The 21,269-nt window shown below is 39.6% G+C and overlaps 1 protein-coding gene across 5 annotated transcripts; it reads right to left on the reverse strand.

Moving 5' to 3' along the window:
• Positions 1 to 342: 342 nt before the first annotated feature.
• si:dkey-193c22.1 (alpha/beta hydrolase) lies at positions 343 to 14,959 on the reverse strand. Of its 5 annotated transcripts, XM_014143504.3 has the most exons (8): positions 8,799 to 9,064; positions 7,836 to 7,985; positions 7,341 to 7,461; positions 5,376 to 5,588; positions 5,082 to 5,165; positions 3,282 to 3,423; positions 2,230 to 2,392; positions 343 to 1,921 (listed from the first exon to the last, which is right to left on the reverse strand). In XM_014143504.3, the coding sequence occupies exons 1-8, from the start codon at positions 8,939 to 8,941 to the stop codon at positions 1,678 to 1,680; spliced, it is 1,260 nt and encodes a 419-aa protein (XP_013998979.3). In that variant the 5' UTR covers positions 8,942 to 9,064; the 3' UTR covers positions 343 to 1,677. The 5 variants fall into 5 exon arrangements, with proteins under 5 accessions (XP_013998979.3, XP_045551381.2, XP_045551380.2 ...); XM_045695425.2 differs by lacking the exons at positions 343 to 1,921; positions 2,230 to 2,392 and adding an exon at positions 14,593 to 14,959 and having other exon boundaries at positions 2,429 to 3,423; positions 8,799 to 8,844; XM_045695424.2 differs by lacking the exons at positions 343 to 1,921; positions 2,230 to 2,392 and having other exon boundaries at positions 2,429 to 3,423; positions 8,799 to 8,844; positions 8,932 to 9,113.
• Positions 14,960 to 21,269: the final 6,310 nt, after the last annotated feature.

The raw sequence follows: 21,269 nt of genomic DNA on the forward strand, positions 1-21,269 counted from the left end.
TCCTGGCACCACACTGCCAGTTCTCTGACCTCCTCCCTATAGGCCGTCTCATCGCTGTCGGTGATCAGGCCTACCACTGTTGTGTAGTCAGCAAACTTAATAATGATGGTGTTGGAGTCGTGTTTGGCCACTGCACTGTTGGAGCTAGAAACACAAGGATTTCACTTCACTTGCAATATCATCTGCAAATCTCTGTACGCAACCAATAAACTTTGATTTGATTATAAGATACCAAAGGGTCTTGTGGTTCATGCTTAGGTTCATTTGGTTCAGTAACTTCATACTCATCCAGGTCGGACAAGTTTTGTGCATCTGGGCATTTCATAAAAATAAAAAAAAAGACAAAATTTAAGACTTTTATTAAATAAATCATTACATAACTTTTAAGAGAAGACATTCAAAATGCAAAATAGAGTAATGTAATGAATACATTTCATCAGATGTAGTATGTAGTTGTTCAAACATTTAATAAACAGAAAATGTTACGTTCTCCTGGTTGACCATATTAATGCAACAGATTATCAGTAGAACATATACAATAGATCTGCCCCACTGTTTGGTTCTGTCCCAAATGGTACCCTTTTCCCTATATAGTGCACTGTCCATAGGGCTCTTGTCAAAAGTAGTGCACTATGTAGGGAATAGGGTGCCATAGGGCTCTGGTCAAAAGTAGTGCACTATGTAGGGAATAGGGTGCCATAGGGCTCTGGTCAAAAGTAGTGCACTATGTAGGGAATAGGGTGCCATAGGGTTCTGGTCAAAAGTAGTGCACTATGTAGGGAATAGGGTGCCATAAGGCTCTGATCAAAAGTAGTGCACTATGTAGGGAATAGGGTGCCATAGGGCTCTGGCCAAAACTATTGCACTATGTAGGGAATAGGGTGCAATTTAGGATGTGGCGTCTTAATCCACACGGGAATGTTGTCAATGCTTTGCTGAATACTAGCCCATATTACTCTGTGGGAGTGGGAGTTAACACTAACACCATTTCTATATAAAGGTTGTTCCTGGATCAATAAATCAAATGTGTTTTTATAAAGCCCTTTTTCTTTTTTTTTACATCAGCAGTTGTCACAAAGTGCTTTACAGATACCCAGCCTAAAACCCTCAATGAACAAACAATGTGGAGGCAGAAGCAGAAGCACAGTGAATATATTGGACCTTGGGATATCTCATACAGTGTTCTATACGCACCAGACTTGGTCAAATACATATCCAATACTTTCAAATACTTGATTTAGTTGGCCTGGTACAATGTAACCAATGGGATAGTCCCAAAGGTGAAAACTCTGGCACAATTATTTGGCATGTGCATTTGAGGTCTGACACACATGGGCTTTGTTTAGACAGAGAGAGACCAATTCGGATTTTTCTACCGGCTAATCTTTTGACCAATCATATCAGCTCTGAAAAATAATCTTATGTGTAAAAATCAGGAATTATTGTATTAAAATATAATTCAGTCTGTTTACAATCATGGAACCTTTATGAAACACACACCAGAGATTAAAACAGAGAGCTAAAACTATTTTTTGTTTTTGTCGAAAAGTCTAAATCCTGTAAATTCGAGGTATCATAATAATAATAATTAACTGGAAGAAGAAAATAAAAAAATATGTAAACAAGAGGAATTACGGCACATCATGAATGAATAATGTATTGTGTTAGTTGTTTCGTTCAGCAGTCACAGACCTGGCCTATGAACTTGCTGTACTCCTGTTTGATGCAGCTGTACACTGTTTTGTAGAAGTGCCTGTCTGTCGTCATGAGATCGGTGACTATCTCTGTGTGGTCCATTTTAGGCATGAGGTACAGGGACACCTTGATTGACAGGGACGTGAGCAGCTCAGAAAACCTCTGGGAAGATTCCATCGGAACTATGATGTCGTTGGTCCCGTGAAGCAAGCAGAAAGGTGGCACTCTGTAGAATTGACCATATTATGAGTTGGTAGTTGACACACACACACAAAATAGTAGTAGAGGTGCTGACTAACAGACTAGCCCTGTAGAACCAAACAGGAATGAAAGACAACCGGTTATTTCTCTCAAATCAATCAATCTTCCACTAAAAACCAAAAAATTCTAATAAGAAATCATATTTCCTGGGTTGGCGTTCACCTATTTGTTCTTGTCCTGTGTATTTATTGGGGTTAGGATCGTCGGAAACCTTAGCTATCGTATCAGTTTTATCGTCAATGTCTGTATAGTATTGCAGCATCGTCATCCTACCTTTTCAGTTGTGCCTTGCTGAATTTCTTCAGTAGGTGTGTTGGTGAGTAATAAGGGAAGTTCTCCACTCCGTTCATGGCTTTGTGCATCGTAGAGACATACTCCACAGCTCTCATCTGTTCATGTTCGTAGTGGTCCATGATGTTGTACACTCCACTCAAACCTGAACAGAGAACAGACACCATGTCGTAGAGGAGGGGGGGGGGGGGGGGGGGGGAATTAGATATTTGAAGGAACTTTTATTTTTCTTAAATCTAAATTCAATGTAATACAACACAACTTCCTGTTTTTCATTTGATCACTGAATAAAGCCTGAGCTTAAAAACAAGAAAATCTCATCAATGCGGAGACAAATGTTGAGCTGTCTGATTTTCTAAGACAATATCTATAAACCACGTAGTGACCTGTAACTCTGTAAACCACGTATTGACCTGTAACTCTATAAACCACGTAGTGACCTGTAACTCTATAAACCACGTAGTGACCTGTAACTCTATAAACCACGTAGTGACCTGTAACTCTATAAACCACGTAGTGACCTGTAACTCTGTAAACCACGTAGTGACCTGTAACTCTATAAACCACGTAGTGACCTGTAACTCTATAAACCACGTAGTGACCTGTAACTCTATAAACCACGTAGTGACCTGTAACTCTATAAACCACGTAGTGACCTGTAACTCTATAAACCACGTAGTGACCTGTAACTCTATAAACCACGTAGTGACCTGTAACTCTATAAACCACGTAGTGACCTGTAACTCTATAAACCACGTAGTGACCTGTAACTCTATAAACCACGTAGTGACCTGTAACTCTATAAACCACGTAGTGACCTGTAACTCTATAAACCACGTAGTGACCTGTAACTCTATAAACCACGTAGTGACCTGTAACTCTATAAACCACGTAGTGACCTGTAACTCTATAAACCACGTAGTGACCTGTAACTCTATAAACCACGTAGTGACCTGTAACTCTATAAACCACGTAGTGACCTGTAACTCTATAAACCACGTAGTGACCTGTAACTCTATAAACCACGTAGTGACCTGTAACTCCTCTGATTGCCATGGTGATCTCTGTCTGCTTCTTGGCATCTATAAAGAGCTCGTCTCGTCCCTCGACCATGAACAGGACGGTTAGAGCTGCTAGGTGAGCCCCAGCGGAGTGGCCGATTAACACAATGTTATCCTGAAAAGACAACATGGTGGACATCAATACCTGTTAACTGTTTATTACCCACTTTATAAACTAACAATTAACAGTTTATGAACGACTAACACAATGTTATTCTGCACGTTGACAGCAGGCACGGGGGGGTGAATATCAACCAATGTGTTATAAGTGCTTACTACACATTCATATATATATATGAACTGATAATGTAGTATTTATTTATCTATAACTATAAGCCCTTTATAAATCATATATAGGGACTATTAACAGAATGTTATCCTGCACAAAGAGAGAACGAGCACAGGAGTGTTACTATCAACAGTGCATTTATGAACAGTCTTCAGTAAAGGGCCAATACAAAAACTTCCACTAAAGTCACATTTTTCATTTATTATCCAATTGATATCAATGCAAGACTAAGTGACAACTATAATCAAGAAGAAGTGAGGATTATAATTAAGTAGAAGTGAGGATTATAATTAAGAAGAAGTGAGGATTATAATTAAATAGAAGTGAGGATTATAATTAAGTAGAAGTGAGGATTATAACCAAGAAGAAGTGAGGATTATAATTAAATTGAAGTGAGGATTATAATTAAGTAGAGGTGAGGATTATAATTAAATTGAAGTGAGGATTATAATTAAGTAAGGGTGAGGATTATAATTAAGTAGAAGTGTGGATTATAATTAAGAAGAAGTGAGGATTATAATTAAGAAGAAGTGAGGATTATAATTAAGTAGAAGTGAGGATTATAACCAAGAAGAAGTGAGGATTATAATTAAGAAGTGAGGATTATAATTAAGTAGAAGTGAGGATTATAATCAAGAAGAAGTGAGCATTATAATTAAGAAGAAGTGAGGATTATAATTAAGAAGAAGTGAGGATTATAATTAAGTAGAAGTGAGGATTATAATTAAGAAGAAGTGAGGATTATAACCAAGAAGAAGTGAGGATTATAACCAAGAAGAAGTGAGGATTATAATTAAGTAGCAGTGAGGATTATAATCAAGAACAAGTGAGGATTATAATCAAGAAGATGTGAGGATTATAATTAAGTAGAATTGAGGATTATAACCAAGAAGAAGTGAGGATTATAACCAAGAAGAAGTGAGGATTATAATTAAGTAGAAGTGAGGATTATAACCAAGAAGAAGTGAGGATTATAACCAAGAAGAAGTGAGGATTATAATTAAGTAGAAGTGAGGATTATAATTAAGTAGAAGTGAGGATTATAATTAAGAAGAAGTGAGGATTATAATTAAGAAGAAGTGAGGATTATAATTAAGTAGAAGTGAGGATTATAACCAAGTAGAAGTGAGGATTGGCCCCTATGATATCAACCAATGTGTTATAACTGTAGACCTGGACTTCAACCACTGTATGCATCACTTTTTTTAATTTGTATTTATTTCACCTTTATTTAACCAGGTAGGCCAGTTGAGAACAAGTTCTCATTTACAACTGCGACCTGGCCAAGATAAAGCAAAGCAGTGCGACACAAACAACACAGAGTTACATGGAATAAACAAACGTACAGTCAATAACACAATAGAAAAACTCTATATACAGTGTGTGCAAATGGCGTGAGTAGGTAAAACAATAAATAGGCCAATAGTTGCGAAGTAATTACAATTTATCAAATTAACACTGGAGTGATAGATGTGGAGACTTACTTTGTCAAAGTTGAATTTATGGCCGCTGTCCCTCGCCCAAATGAGACAGTCCGCAATATCTTGAACCATACACAAAACATTACCCTGGAAAGAAGATTAAGGTGAAATGCAATGTGTACGCTCGCTCACTGAATACAACAGGGACTGCATATTTTTGGTCTATTGTATCTGTCCCTATCAAAAAATATATATATAAAAAAAATATATATATTTAAACTAGAAAAGGTGCATTTTCTAAAGAATATTTGTGTGCTTGCTGCAGCTGTTTTTTTTATGGTAGTGGAGGAGTCTTACCTTTGGATAGGTGCAATAGTCGGGGCAGATCACCGTTGCCCTGAGCTCCTTAGCCATCTGCATGGCCAGTAGACAGTATATGGACCTCTCCCCTGAACCCCAGGCTCCCCCGTATATAAACACTACCACAGGCACCGGTCCACTGCCTGGCTGGCCCACCGTGGGAGAATAATACAAATCCAGCTTGTTGCTACGACGCCCAAACCTGATGCCCTTTAGGAGGAGGAGGAGGAGGAGAGAGGGAGGAGAAGAAGAGCGTGTGCAGTGAGCTTTCACATTCATTTATAATGAGGTACAGTACATAATGGTTTTGTAAAATATTTCAAAGAAATGCACTAATAATCAGCTATACACAGGGTGATAATGAGTATTTTTCTCCGCTCATACAAGACTAATAAAGGCCTAGTTCACCAATATCATATATTTTTAAGTAATATACAGTACCAGACAAAAGTTTGGACACACCTTACTCATTCCAGGGTTTTTCTTTATTTTCTACTATTTTCTACATTGTAGAATAATAGTGAAGACATCAAAACTATGAAATAACACATATGGAATCATGTAGAGACAATGCCAAGAGTGTGTAAAGCTGTCATCAAGGCAAAAGGTGGCTACTTTGAAGAATCTCAAATATAACATATATTTTGATTTGTTTAACTTTTTTTTTGTTGGTTACTACATGATTCCATGTGTGTTATTTCATAGATTTGATGTCTTCACTATTATTCTACAATGTAGAAAATAGTTTTAAAAAAGTAAGAAAAACCCTTGAATGAGTAGGTGTGTCCAAACGTTTGTCTGATACTTTATATATATTTGTTATTTTATTTCCATTTATCAGTTTGTGCTTTAGCACCCTACTTCCCACGGCCATGGAAAAGACAGCAGCCCAAGACCAGCAATGTTGGAAAACTGGAACAAACTTACCTTTTCATAATGCTTGGGGATTTTCTACATTACCTTTTCATAATGCTTGGGGGTTTTCTACATTACCTTTTCATAATGCTTGGGGGTTTTCTACATTACCTTTTCATAATGCTTGGGGGGTTTCTACATTACCTTTTCATAATGATTGGGGTTTTCCTACATTACCTTTTCATAATGATTGGGGTTTTCCTACATTACCTTTTCACAACGATTGGGGTTTTCTACATTACCTTTTCATAATGCTTGGGGGTTTTCTACATTACCTTTTCATAATGATTGGGGTTTTCTACATTACCTTTTCATAGTGATTGGGGTTTTCTACATTACCTTTTCATAATGATTGTGGTTTTCTACATGACCTTTTCATAATGATTGTGGTTTTCTACATTACCTTTTCATAATGCTTGGGGTTTTCTACATTACCTTTTCATAATGATTGGGGTTTTCTACATTACCTTTTCATAATGATTGGGGTTTGCCACATTACCTTTTCATAATGATTGGGGTTTTCTACATGACCTTTTCATAATGATTGGGGTTTACTACATTATCTTTTCATAGTGCTTGTGGTTTTCTACATTACCTTTTCATAATGATTGTGGTTTTCTACATTACCTTTTCATAATGCTTGTGGTTTTCTACATTACCATTTCATAATGCTTGGGGGTTTTCTACATTACCTTTTCATAGTGATTGGGGTTTTCTACATTACCTTTTCATAATGATTGGGGTTTTCTACATTACCTTTTCATAATGCTTGTGGTTTTCTACATGACCTTTTCATAATGCTTTGGGGTTTTCTACATGACCTTTTCATAATGATTGTGGTTTTCTACATTACCTTTTCATAATGCTTGTGGTTTTCTCCATTACCTTTTTATAATGCCTGGGGTTTTTCTACATTACCTTTTCATAATGCTTGTGGTTTTCTACATTACCATTTCATAATGCTTGGGGGTTTTCTACATTACCTTTTCATAGTGATTGGGGTTTTCTACATTACCTTTTCATAATGATTGGGGTTTTCTACATTACCTTTTCATAATGCTTGTGGTTTTCTACATTCTTGTACCAGGACTTCCACTGGAAGTAGAGTTTGCCGTACTGGAAGTATTTCAGCATCTCCAGCACAGCTCTAGTCAGACAGTATATCCGCCTGGGGAGAGGAAGGACACACACACACACACACACACACACACACACACACACACACACACACACACACACACACACGTACATCTCAGAACCGATGAATAAATATGAGTCCTGCTTGCCAGACTCATGGCGTAGGAAGAGACTATAAAAATCAGAACCTCATAACAATGTTTATGTCCCAAATGGCACCCTATTCCCTATATAGTGCACTACTTTTGACCAGGGCCCTATGGCACCCTATTCCCTATATAGTGCACTACTTTTGACCATGGCCCATAGAGTTCTGGTGCTCTATGTAGGGAATAGGGTGCCATTCAGGACACACACACACAATATATCAGTGAAGATAATAGTAGCGCTGGAATGTTAAATTACCTTGGCTTCAGAGCCTCGATGTACTTTTTATAGCCTGGCTTGTTAGGCCAGCCATACATCCACTGGGCTACGAGAGAGATGGAGTAGGGGATGCCCACTAACAAGGCCCCTGCAGCCATGGGTAGAGACATGTTGTACTTGAGGCCAATCCTAGAGAACAACACACGGAGAGAGAGGAGGAGGGAGAGAGAGGAGGGAGAGAGAGGGAGAGAGAGAGAGGGAGAGAGAGAGAGACAGAGCGAGAGACAGAGAGAAGGAGAGTGAGACACATAGCGAGAGGGGGAGAGAAGGAGAGACAGAGACAGAGCGAGAGACAGCGAGAGAGAGGGAGAGAAGGAGAGAGACAGAGACACAGAGCGAGAGACAGAGAGGAGAGAGAGAGAGACACGTAGCGAGAGGGGGAGAGACAGAGAGAGAAGGAGAGAGGGAGAGAGAGAAGGAGAGAGACACAGAGACATAGAAAGAGAGACACATAGCGAGAGACAGAGGGAGGAGAGAGACAGAGAAGGAGAGAGACACAGAGGGGGGGTTAGTAATCACTGTTGCATAATAATATGCCAGTTAGTGGCTCCCGAGTGGTGCAGAGGTCTAAGGCACTGCATCTCCGTGCAAGAGGCGTCACTACAGTCCCTGGTTCGAATCCAGGCTGTATCACATCCGGCTGTGATTGGGAGTCAAATAGGGTGGCGCACAATTGGCCCAGCGTCGCCCGGGTTTGGCCAGGGGTAGACCGTCATTGTAAAATAAGAATTTGTTCTTAACTGACTTGCCTAGTTAAATAAAGGTTAAATAAAATACAAAATAACAATAATCAAGATAAGCTATTGAATGGCACTGGTAAGTAAAACATGCTGAGTATGCTTCTCACATGGTAATGAAGAGTTAGCAAACTACTGAAAATAGTCATGAGTATTGAATGGTGTATACAAGTGAACGTGTTATTTTGAGTGTGCTAGTACTCACATATTTAATGATCCAAGTTGAGACGCTGTATCTGCGGGACTGTTTCCTGTAAGAGGAAGGCAAAGCATGACAGACAATGTTAGACTATTCGACCAACTGCTCCGTAGATGATTCAAATAACCAAGGTCCAGACCTAGGACCATGATGAGTTAATTCTTTGGAGCAGGTGTCTTAGTGCCGGTGTGGAACAAAAAGCTGTTAGCTCCACAGTTAGCAGAGGGAGACTGGAAAAGTACTGTTCGAGGTTCAACTATGCAATTGAGTTGAAAGTTGCAAAATTCCAAATTCCATTCCGCTATGATAAGTTATCTGTAGACTAGCTCTGGGTCAAGGTGCCCTGAACCAGAGCCAACTTAGCTGAAGGCAGGGCAAACCCGTTTTGGTGATTTCTGGTATATCATCAAAATAATTTTTTTTTTTTACTGATTTAAAGTACAATACCATTGGAAATTAATATTGAAAGTTCAATTTATATTGCTAAAACTTAAGTTCATAATGATGCTGTCCTGCTTCATGTTGACAAGATATTTTGATAAATGTAAAAAAAAAAAAACACAGTTTTAAGGTGACCCAATCAATAACCATTATGTAGAACCAGTTTGTGATATATTGAAAACATACAACAATGTCCATCTACACATACAGTACCTGTGGAACAGTAGTAATTATAATACTTTGAGTTTTTATTTTCAACAAGCACCTTATGAACTGCACACATACAACTACCTCTTCCCCTACTGTATTTATTTACTTTGCTCCTTTGCACCCCATTATTTCCATTTCTACTTTGCACTTTCTTCCACTGCAAATCTACCATTCCAGTGTTTTACTTGCTATATTGTATTTACTTTGCCACCATGGCCTTTTTATTGCCTTTACCTCCCTTATCTCACCTCATTTGCTCACACTGTATATAGACTTATTTTTTCTACTGTATTATTGACTGTATGTTTGTTTATTCCATGTGTAACTCTGTGTTGTTGTATGTTGTCGAACTGCTTTGCTTTATCTTGGCCTGGTCGCAATTGTAAATGAAAACTTGTTCTCAACTTGCCTACCTGGTTAAATAAAGGTGAAATCAAATAAAATAAAATAAAAAATACCAAAACCCCTGTTGTTTTGACACTTGGCAATAAATATCTGATACACAACTAAAAAAGCACATGGTTAGAGAACAACCAGCAGAAGACAGTGAGATACATTTTTTATAGTGATGCATTTTGATTTGGGGGAAATCGCCAAAACGGAAAGAGAAACGCAACACTTATTTGTCAATAAATCATATCGATATCACGATGACGTCAATTACGCGAGAGGTGGAGATGAGGTTGCACGTCCTGTTGAAACTAACACAGCTCAACAACAAAAAACACACGGAATCTGGGAATAATGTGTACATCACTGGTCAGAGGACAATTTGTAGAAAGCGGCTAGCTGCATTTTGAAGTGTTTCATTTTGATTATCTGATTCCCACGGGGGGCCAGTACGAAAAAATAAATACAACAAAAAATAAATAAAAAATGCATGAAATGAAATGTATGCATTCACTACTGTAAGTCGCTCTGGATAAGAGCGTCTGCTAAATGACTAAAAATGTAAAAAAAAAAATATTTTCATCTCGCTATGCAAACAAAGTTTATTTCCGTGACAAAAATAGCTGTTTGAACTTGTTTTTGTTTAGTAAGATGAATTACTTCAAACTACTTTTATGTACCATGTTAACATTTCAACATACAATCCATGTCTTAAATGTTGCTACGTTTTTGGAAATGGCAAAGGAAATGAGTAATCTGCTTGACACATTAAAGTTATTTACCTTACAGATCAGGAAGTCAGCTAATTTCCACTCCATTCATATGCAAATCGGTTTGAGTCATAAACTGGCTTATCTGACTGTCATGTTTGTATTTTATCCTGCCCTTCCCTTATCTACACTGAAATAATTTAATTTCAGTAGTCCTCTATTTCAATTCATTTTTGTTCTATCTCTCATAGCTCATTAGCACCCCCTTGCAGTTGAATATATATGTATCTATTGTAGGTCCCAGGATAAAACAATGAATAATGTTGAACTAATAAATACCATCAAACGATACGTTACAATTTACAACAATGGACACCTTTGTGAAACAGCTGTGAAAACCAACCTGGCAATATTTAAGATTTAAATATATAAACTTTGATCTTTTCTTGGTACACTTGTGTCGTTCATTTATTTTCACAGATTTGTTTTTTGTACACTCATATGGTAATCAGACTGAAATAGTGAATTCTTGTGTGTGGAATAGAGAGGAGGTGGGTGCTGTGTGGGTGGGAGTGTCACGACGGTCGAAAGGAGGAGCGGACCAAAGTGCAGCGTGTGTGTCGTTCCACATTTTATTTACACTGTGAAACTATGCAATACATATAAATAAACTGAATAACAAAAACAACAAACCGTGACGCAGAGTTAACATACACATACTCAAAAACAATCTCCCACAAACCCAGGGGGAAAAAAACCCTACTTAAGTATGATCTCCAATTAGAGACAACGAGGACCAACTGCCTCTAATTGGAGATCATCCCAAACAAAACCCAACATAGAAATACAAAACTAGACAACATAGAAAAACTAAACTAGAAAACCCCCCCTGTCACGCCCTGACCTACTCTACCATAGAAAATAACAGGACGTGACAGGGAGGTTCTGCCTGTTACTTGTTCTCAACAGGCAGCCAGTCTCAGAAGGGAGACTTAAAGAGGGGCACTGCTAATCTCTTTGTTCTGAGTGTTTGCAGTGCTAGTGTTTTTAGTTCATCTGTGTATCTCACATACAGTATTATGTGCCCAGTATGATAGAGCAAGAACACTTTCTAGCAACAGCCTTAGCAACGGAAGCTAGAACTCATCGAATCCCATTGTGACACAGAGGCGGGGGGGGGGGGGCACTATTTGGCAGGGGGGCACTATTTGGTAGGGGGGCACTATTTGGCAGGGGGACACTATTTGGCATCTACACATTTTGCACATTGGGCGTAGATAAAATGTCCTGCAATTCTACACATTTTCCCATTAACCTATGTCATGTTAATGATATCTGCGAGTGACTAACAAAATCAACGGGGGCCCCCTGGACGTCAGAGCCACTGGGAACATGTCCTGCATGTCCGGTCGGTATTCAGCCATGATTACTACACGTTTAGATAACTAAGCTAGACTAACTGGCTACCATTCTAAGAATTGTTAGCTGACATGTGCTAATTGAGTGACTAGTGGAAAAACAGCTGATTCACAACTACATTTTTGAACTTGCACCATGTTTATTCTACTATTCTAACACACAACAGTAAGTTGTGTCCCGGACTGTTCCCTAGCGACCGGGGGCCCTAAGCGATCGTTTATGCCTGGAGCCAGCCCTGCTGCCATCACGGAAAAGTAAAAAAAAACACACAAAAAAACTTTATTACTTTAAACGAATCACCGTGTAACATAGGATATCAACAGTAACAACAGTTGGCTGCTATTTAAGTGATAGTTTGACTTTCAAATCAATGTGTTCGTGTGTGTGACAAACGCCTTTTATAGAGAGATCCCCATTCTAAGTCCTGGGCTCCCCAAGCGTGTGATAAAATCAACGGTAAACAACCAAATATATTGATCTTTTACAAGCAATTAATATTATGTCATTGTGATTTTAATTTTAATTTTATTTTACCTTTATTTAACTAGGCAAGTCAGTTAAGAACAAATTCTTATTTTCAAAAGTGATGACTATACACTTGTATACTAACGTCACCAATCCGAAGGGAAAAAAGGACGTGTAATTCCACAACATTTTATGGGGTGAAAATGCAAGCTTGTGTAAGACAGTAACACAAACTGTCCACATTAGGGTAAAAAAAAAAAAAAAAACGCAATATAGGCCTACGTAAAGGGATAAACGTCGACGTTCTGTACATTTACCTTGGAAATAATGGACGCCGCAGTGGGATGAAACGAAGCCAAAATAATTCAACACGATTGTATACACTGACTATACCAAACATTAGGAACACCTTCCTGATTTTGAGTTGCAACCAGAACAGAACAGCCTCAATTCATCGGGGGCAGGGACTCTACACTGTGTCGAAAGCGTTTCCACAGGGATGCTGGCCCACGTTGACTCCAATGCTTCCGACAGTTGTGTCAAGTTAGCTTGATGTCCCTTGGGTGGTGGACCATTCTTGATACACACGGGAAACTGTTGAGCGTGAAAAACCCCAGCAGCGTTGCAGTTCTTCACACAAGTTGGTGCGCCTGGCACATACCAAAGGCACTTAAATATTTTGTCTTGCCCATTCACCCTCTGAATGGCACACATTCTCAATTGTCTCAAGGCTTAAAAATCATTTAACCTGTCTCCTCCCCTTCATCTACACTGATTGAAGTGGATTTAACAAGTAACATCAATAAGGGATCATAACTTTCACCTGGATTCACCTGGTCAGTCTGTGTCACAGAACCTGTGGCTCAGTTGGTAGAGCATGTTTTATTTTTTACAATGCATGAAATGAAATGTATGAAATGTATGTATTCAATACTGTAAGTCGCTCTGGATAAGAGCGTCTGCTAAATGACTAAAATGTAAATGTAAACAGCAGGTGTTCTTAATGTTTTGTCCACTCAGTGTACATTGCCCACTCACAAACTTTTGCAACAATCACATCTACTTCTCAATCATTTAACCGGGCGCTTTAGGCTAGAGCCTCCAGTGTCTGTTCCACAGTGTCTGTTCCACAGTGTCTGTTCCACAGTGTCTGTTCCACAGTGTCTGTTCCACAGTGTCTGTTCCACAGTGTCTGTTCCACAGTGTCTGTGCCGTAGGCTGAACGTCCCTACTATCTGTAGGCTATCTTATGATTGTCATAGCAGCTAAATGCATTATAGTGCATGAAATAGAAAGAAATGGACCAGTGGGCAGTCTGGGGAGTCTTTTTGTTGGATTGACAGACAACGAAAGATGGTAAATATGGTCTGTGTCTGATGATTTTATCATTTTTCTTTGGTTTAATTGTATTAATTTGATTTATTTTAGATTTTTTAATTTTTTTATTATACAAAATTATCAACAATTTACATCCTTACATCATACACGTCTAACAAAACAAAACACAGGTCAATTTAGAAAATACTGAATACATACAAATTCAAGTGCAATTGTATTCACTCAGAAAAAAATGGTATTATAATGATTAACGAAGATGTTATTCAGTATGGATAAGTCTTAACAAGATGATTAAATTCAATCAAAAATATGAGTAATTTTGGTATAGAATTCTGGAATTTTTGTCTGTGTATAAAGTATTTGGCAACAAGAATAAAATAAAAAAAATCACAGTCATTTCAATGGTCTTGTTATTATTGCAATAGTAACATGTTAAATCCTTCATGTCAAAAACATGGGTAGTGTTGACAAAGTGTCTGTGTTTGATGAACGCCACATTGTAGCACGCAGTCCTGACGCTCAACCAGACATGCGTAAATTACCTTCGTTCGCAGCTGCTATTACTGCGACCTCTACTGTAAAGTCCACGTAACTGCATGATCTTACTAATCCGCGATGGATATGCGGTATAACACAATACTGGAGCTAGCTACAATGTTTTATTCAAGAAGATATCAGATATTATTTCCATTATGTTGCTACACAACTAACTGACCGAATAGTGGCACATATTAATGAATACAGTAGCCTACCAGACAACATGTAAGTCTGTGTTATGTAGCGTTACATATATCAGCCTTTTTCTCTTTCTTCTAGAAACAACTTACCGTTTAGACGGGGTATTGTACTAGGCTACAATGTGTCTTCTTAGGCCTATAAATGTAGGAATAGAAGGGGGTGGTGTTTGTAAAATGTCAAACTGAGGTAAGAAAATAGTGTCGTTTTGAATCCTCAAATGACCGACTTCATTGATCATCTGTCAAGGCAGGAAAGCATCTCAAAACAGAGCGGAAAATCTTCACAAATACGTCACAATTAAACTCGTATTATTTCGTATTATTTCGCTATCCGAAGTATTATCTTGCCATTACAGGTTTCGGAAAGGAACTAGGTTTTTTTCCATCATCATAATGGTATTATTTTATAACAACAGGATCCCGGTGTTAGGGTATTCGATGTCCGCTGTACGCCACATTATTCGTTCCCATTGGTTATTATTCTTAGAAGGCAGGACTACTAGTCACCGTACTCTGAGGTTTGATTGGCTGGGTTAGTTGTCATTCTGCACACTGTTTTATTTCTGAAATATATATATATATTTTATAGGTATTCAATATTCGCGTGTGCAATACATCATCGATTTATGAAAATTTGCTTTAGGACCGGAATAATTATGACGTAGATTAATTATTTTGGCAGTTACTTGTAGTATAGTGTGATGGAGTCATGGTTATAGCTGTGTAGGGTGATGGAGTTATGGTTATAGATGTGTATTGTGATGGAGTTATGGTTATAGATGTGTAGGGTGATGGAGTCATGGTTATAGATGTGCAGGGTGATGGAGTCATGGTTATAGATGTGTAGGGTGATGGAGTTATGGTTATAGATATGTAGGGTGATGGAGTCATGGTTATAGATGTGTAGGGTGATGGAGTTATGGTTATAGATGTGTAGGGTGATGGAGTCATGGTTATAGATGTGTAGGGTGATGGAGTTATGGTTATAGATGTGTAGGGTGATGGAGTCATGGTTATAGATGTGTAGGGTGATGGAGTCATGGTTATGGATGTGTATTGTGATGGAGTCATGGTTATAGATGTGTAGGGTGATGGAGTCATGGTTATAGAGGTATAGGGTGATGAGTCATGTTATAGATGTGTAGGGTGATGGAGTCATGGTTATAGATGTGTAGGGTGATGGAGTCATGGTTATAGATGTGTATTGGGATGGAGTCATGGTTATGGATGTGTATTGTGATGGAGTCATGGTTATAGATGTGTAGGGTGATGGAGTCATGGTTATAGATGTGTAGGGTGATTGAGTCATGGTTATAGATGTGTAGGGTGATGGAGTCATGGTTATAGATGTGTATTGTGATGGAGTCATGGTTATGGATGTGTATTGTGATGGAGTCATGGTTATAGATATGTATTGTGATGGAGTCATGGTTATAGATGTGTAGGGTGATGGAGTCATGGTTATGGATGTGTAGGGTGATGGAGTCATGGTTATAGATGTGGAGGGTGATGGAGTCATGGTTATAGATGTGTAGGGTGATGGAGTCATGGTTATAGATGTGTAGGGTGATGGAGTCATGGTTATGGAGGTGTAGGGTGATGGAGTCATGGTTATAGATGTGTAGGGTGATGGAGTCATGGTTATAGAGGTGTAGGGTGATGAGTCATGGTTATAGATGTGTAGAGTGATGAGTCATGGTTATGGATGTGTAGGGTGATGGAGTGTGATGGAGTCATGGTTATAGATGTGTAGTTTGGCAGGTAGCCTAGGGGTTAAAAACTTTGGGCCAGTAACCGAAAGGTTGCTGTTTTAAGTCCCTGTGGTTCAAATCCCAGAGCCGATTAGGTGAAAAATCTGTCTGTGTCCTTCAGCAAGGCACTTAACCCTAATTGCGCTTGTAAATTGTTCTGGATAAGAGCATCTGCTACATAGGAATGTAATAGGTTCAGATGAGTTAGCCCTAATCTTTTATTGTCAATGCAATCCAGCGTCGTTGGGACGTCCCTCCGCTTAACCCATACCCTTACCGTAATAACCATAACCTATACCCTTACCCTAATAACCATAGCCTATACCCTTACCCTAATAACCATAACCCATACCCTTACACTAATAACCATAACCTATACCCTTACCCTAATAACCATAACCCATACCCTTACCCTAATAACCATAACCTATACCCTAATAACCATATACCATACCCTTACCCTAATAACCATAACCCATACCCTTACCCTAATAACCATAACCTATACCCTAATAACCATAACCTATACTCTTACCCTAATAACCATAACCCATACCCTTACCCTAATAACCATAACCTATACCCTAATAACCATAACCCATACCCTAATAACCATAACCTATACCCTAATAACCATAACCTATACCCTTACCCTTACCCTAATAACCATAACCTATACCCTAATAACCATAACCTATACCCTAATAACCATAACCTATACCCTTACCCTAATAACCATAACCTATACCATTACCCTAATAACCATAACCTATACCCTTACCCTAATAACCATAACCCATACCCTTACCCTAATAACCATAACCTATACCCGAATAACCATAACCTATACTCTTACCCTAATAACCATAACCCATACCCTTACCCTAATAACCATAACCCATACCCTTACCCTAATAACCATAACCCATACCCTTACCCTAATAACCATAACCCATACCCTTACCCTAATAACCATAACCTATACCCTAATAACCATAACCCATACCCTTACCCTAATAACCATAACCTATACCCTTACCCTAATAACCATAACCTATACCCTTACCCTAATAACCATAACCTATACCCTTACCCTAATAACCATAACCCATACCTAATATTTTACCGTACCTTAACCATTTCAATTTCAATGGGGTAGAGACTTCCCAAGGATACCAGATAGGACGGAACAATCTTTCATGGGCTAGCTAATCTAAAATATATTTTTTTTACATTTTCAAAGTAGCCCTGTGTTCACTGCTAAGACATCTTGCAGGGTGGTATAAGGAGGGTGGTATAAGGAGGGTGGTATAAGGAGGGGGGTATAAGGAGGGTGGTATAAGGAGGGGGTATAAGGAGGGTGGTATAAGGAGGGGGGTATAAGGAGGGTGGTATAAGGAGGGGGGTATAAGGAGGGGGGTATAAGGAGGGTGGTATAAGGAGGGGGGTATAAGGAGGGGGGTATAAGGAGGGGGGTATAAGGAGGGTGCTATAAGGAGGGTGCTATAAGGAGGGTGGTATAAGGAGGGTGCTATAAGGAGGGTGGTATAAGGAGGGTGCACTCACACACAAGGCGGAGCCACATAATGCCCGAAGTGACTGCGGGCAGAGCTATATAATGCTCAGAGTGACTGCGGTCGCTCTCTCACTCTCACACACACACGCACAAGTGGAGAGAGTAGGTTAATAACTTCTGAATGATTGAATGAAGTGGTCGAATAATACGTGACCAAAATCTCAAGACCAACCAATCTGTAAATATGTAAACGGGCCGGATTACACCTTGAAGAATATTATTGAATGAAAAACATGGAATTCCCTATAAGAAACAGCAAGAAACTGTGTTTTTACGCGCTGTTGTGGTCACTTGTTAGCCAACTGACACTGGCAGGTAAGACATCTGTAAATTGGGACTTCTCGCGGGCGAGATTGATCGCTATTTATTATGTAGCCTGTTGTATGTTTGTGTTTTTTTTTGTGTGTCTATGCTTTTGATACTGTAATTCATTCATTTGGGTCTTAGCAAACGTTATTACGCACATCCGTTTCTCCCGGTGTATCGGGGAAATAACTGCCTTTGCTGCTTAGCCTATAGTACAATGTTAGTACAAGCTAATTTCCTGCATAATCTACACAATACCATATGGCCCGTCTAGCCGTCTCTATTTAGAACAACAAAAAGTAAGCAAAAATGCCCCTTGCCATCAAGCTAGGTAAGAGATCATTTAAAAAAATATATATATATTTGTATTTATTTAACTAGGCAAAATATTAAAAATGTTTAAGTGATTGATAAGACTCAACTAGATCAAAAATAATTAAATTATCAATATTGTGTTGCACCTTTAACCAATAGCCTAACAAATCTAACAACAAAAATCAAGTACAAAGACTTTTGATTGTCTTTATTAAGACATCCTCTATATCAAATATCAGCCAGACCCCCCCAGCCAGACCCCCCCCAGCCAGACCCCCCCTCAGCCAGACCCCCCCTCAGCCAGACCCCCCCCAGCCAGACCCCCCCAACCAGATCCCCCCTCAGCCAGACCCCCCCAGCCAGACCCCCCCCAGCCAGACCCCCCCCAGCCAGACCCCCCCTCAGCCAAACCCCCCCTCAGCCAGACCCCCCCAGCCAGACCCCCCCAGCCAGATCCCCCCAGCCAGACCCCCCCAGCCTGCCCCAAGCCACCTGCAAGCCCGATTCCCACCAGTCTAGTCAATACCTCAACTCTCTCCCAAAAACGTTTTTACCCACTATTTATCTATTAAAGTTGAATTAATAATAATAATAATAAACATACAAACTACACATATACATGAACACACAGAAACAGCAAATCCTCCATGTAATTAATCTCATTGGCCTAATAGTACTGTAGAGCTGTTGTTACTTACACACAATATAGCTGGGTCACCCCATCCTGCCCCTAGGAGTCCACCACCCTGCAGCGCCCCAACTCAACACACCCCACTCAGTTTTAGGATCTTAGTGAAACATTCCTTTTTGGTTTCAGGTGTGTTAGGTCAAGGCCAGAGTGACAACCCACAGGACGGTAGAACCCCAGGGCCAGGACTGAGCAGCCCAGCAGCTAGGGATTGACTAAATGGGTATCTCCCCTGACGTGGGCATGTTTTTAATACAGACTCCTTTTGTCGTACAGTATTCCATATAAGACATCTAGACCTTATGAAAGTTGCACAGTATACCCTTAATTAATCTGGTAATAAATGAAATCTAGTGATACACAACTTGACATTTCTGCCATCCATTGTGATATTGTGGTAGGATAACCAACCTTCCAATGAATGGAAATGCATTTCTTCGATACTTGGTTACACAGTTTCGTTTTGATAACAGTCTCCAGTATCAATATTTACAGTACAAGCAAACACAACAAAAACAACAACAACAACAAAAACAGGAAGAAGGGAGAATCTGTAGACATTAAAGATTAAAGAACATACTAATTCAGCCAGCCTTCACATAAACTATAGTATATGTAAATTATAAGTCCCCTTTTGTGTTTTACACCTCCAGCAGAGGAATGACATTTCTGAGGGCATGATATTCAGTTTAACTGGCATATAGGATGTTCTATGGATGGTCTTAAACTGTCATTTATGTCTGAGATGATATGAACATGACTGGGTATTCTAACACATCTGTATCCAGTGGCTATTTTAGCATGTAAATCTTGGTGGGGCAAACAAACAAAACAAAAAAAGTGGGATGCATGCCAGCAAAGCCATTACACAACACAACACTAAACAATACATGAATTTCACTATAACAGTGACAAACGGCGCCCACAAACTGTTAGGGCCTACATAAAGCTGTCCCAACAGCAGAGTCCCAACACCTTACCACTGCTACACCTGGCTATCAGCAGAGCTTTGTCTGGCAGCGAAACTGTTCATTCAGCCTCATTTACTGCCTTAAAAAATATATATAGCTGATATGACTGACTTGCTTAAACAACTGTGGTTTCTACTGACAGTTGAGATGTACAAACTATGGCATAAGGGGACGACGAGCGGATAAGAGGCAATCCGTAATTTCGAGAGATTAATGAGCGAGAGACGACGGACGTAGTCAATAACTATTTGTTCAGCACTTTTGAAATGTACAGCGACAGAATTCAGAACATGGGCCGTTCTTAGTGTACTCCCTGTACAACAAGCCAGAACCGTAGGATAAATAAAGGGGGCATAACAGTCAATGAAAGCTCTTACAATATTCAATGATTAAATTTCTCTAAAACAGGTTATGGGCTATATGTGCACCGCCAAGTTAGAACAGTAGGTGAAATTAAGAGGTGAAAATAGACCAAGTCATTAGGGTGAGGCACATTGAACGCATTAGGGGCATTTTTCGGTCTTTGCGTGTCAAAAAACATACACGTCATTTAACCCTATTTGACTCGTTAAATAAGCTTTTAATTTGACATGTCAAATGACACAATTCTATAATAGAATGTTGTGTGTGCTGAATTTGCATGTGCAAGCCAAGCGCCACCACCACTATCGGTAGTGTGGGTATGCGTGTTGGTATGCGTGTGGGTATGCGTGTGGGTGTGGATGTGCGTGTGGATATGCGTGTGGGTATGCGTGTGGGTATGCGTGTTGGTATGCGTGTGGGTGTGGATGTGCGTGTGGGTATGCGTGTGGGTATGCGTGTTGGTATGCGTGTGGGTGTGGATGTGCGTGTGGGTATGCGTGTGGGTATGCGTGTGGGTATGCGTGTGGGTATGCGTGTGGGTATGCGTGTTGGTATGCGTGTTGGTAGGCGTGTGGGTGTGGATGTGGGTGTGGATGTGCGTGTGGATATGCGTGTGGGTATGCGTGTGGGTATGCGTGTTGGTATGCGTGTGGGTGTGGATGTGCGTGTGGGTATGGGTGTGGGTATGCGTGTTGGTATGCGTGTGGGTGTGCGTGTGGATATGCGTGTGGGTATGCGTGTGGGTATGCGTGTGGGTATGCGTGTTGGTATGCGCGTGGGTGTGTGTGTGGATGTGC

The sequence above is a fragment of the Salmo salar genome, chromosome 15 (genome assembly GCF_965601325.2).
Source record: "Salmo salar chromosome 15, fSalSal1, whole genome shotgun sequence".
NCBI classification, from domain to species: Eukaryota; Metazoa; Chordata; class Actinopteri; order Salmoniformes; family Salmonidae; genus Salmo; species Salmo salar.

Excerpts from the sequence above, each read along its gene's own strand:
- si:dkey-193c22.1 (XM_045695423.2), bottom strand. The coding sequence starts at position 8,941 with ATGGTCCTAGGTCTGGACCTTGGTTATTTGAATCATCTACGGAGCAGT. Across the intron at positions 7,986-8,798 it reads CAACTTGGATCATTAAATAT|GATTGGCCTCAAGTACAACA; the intron begins GTGAGTACTAGC and ends GTTGTTCTCTAG. Across the intron at positions 5,589-7,340 it reads ACCACAAGCATTATGAAAAG|GGCATCAGGTTTGGGCGTCG; the intron begins GTAATGTAGAAA and ends CTCCTCCTAAAG.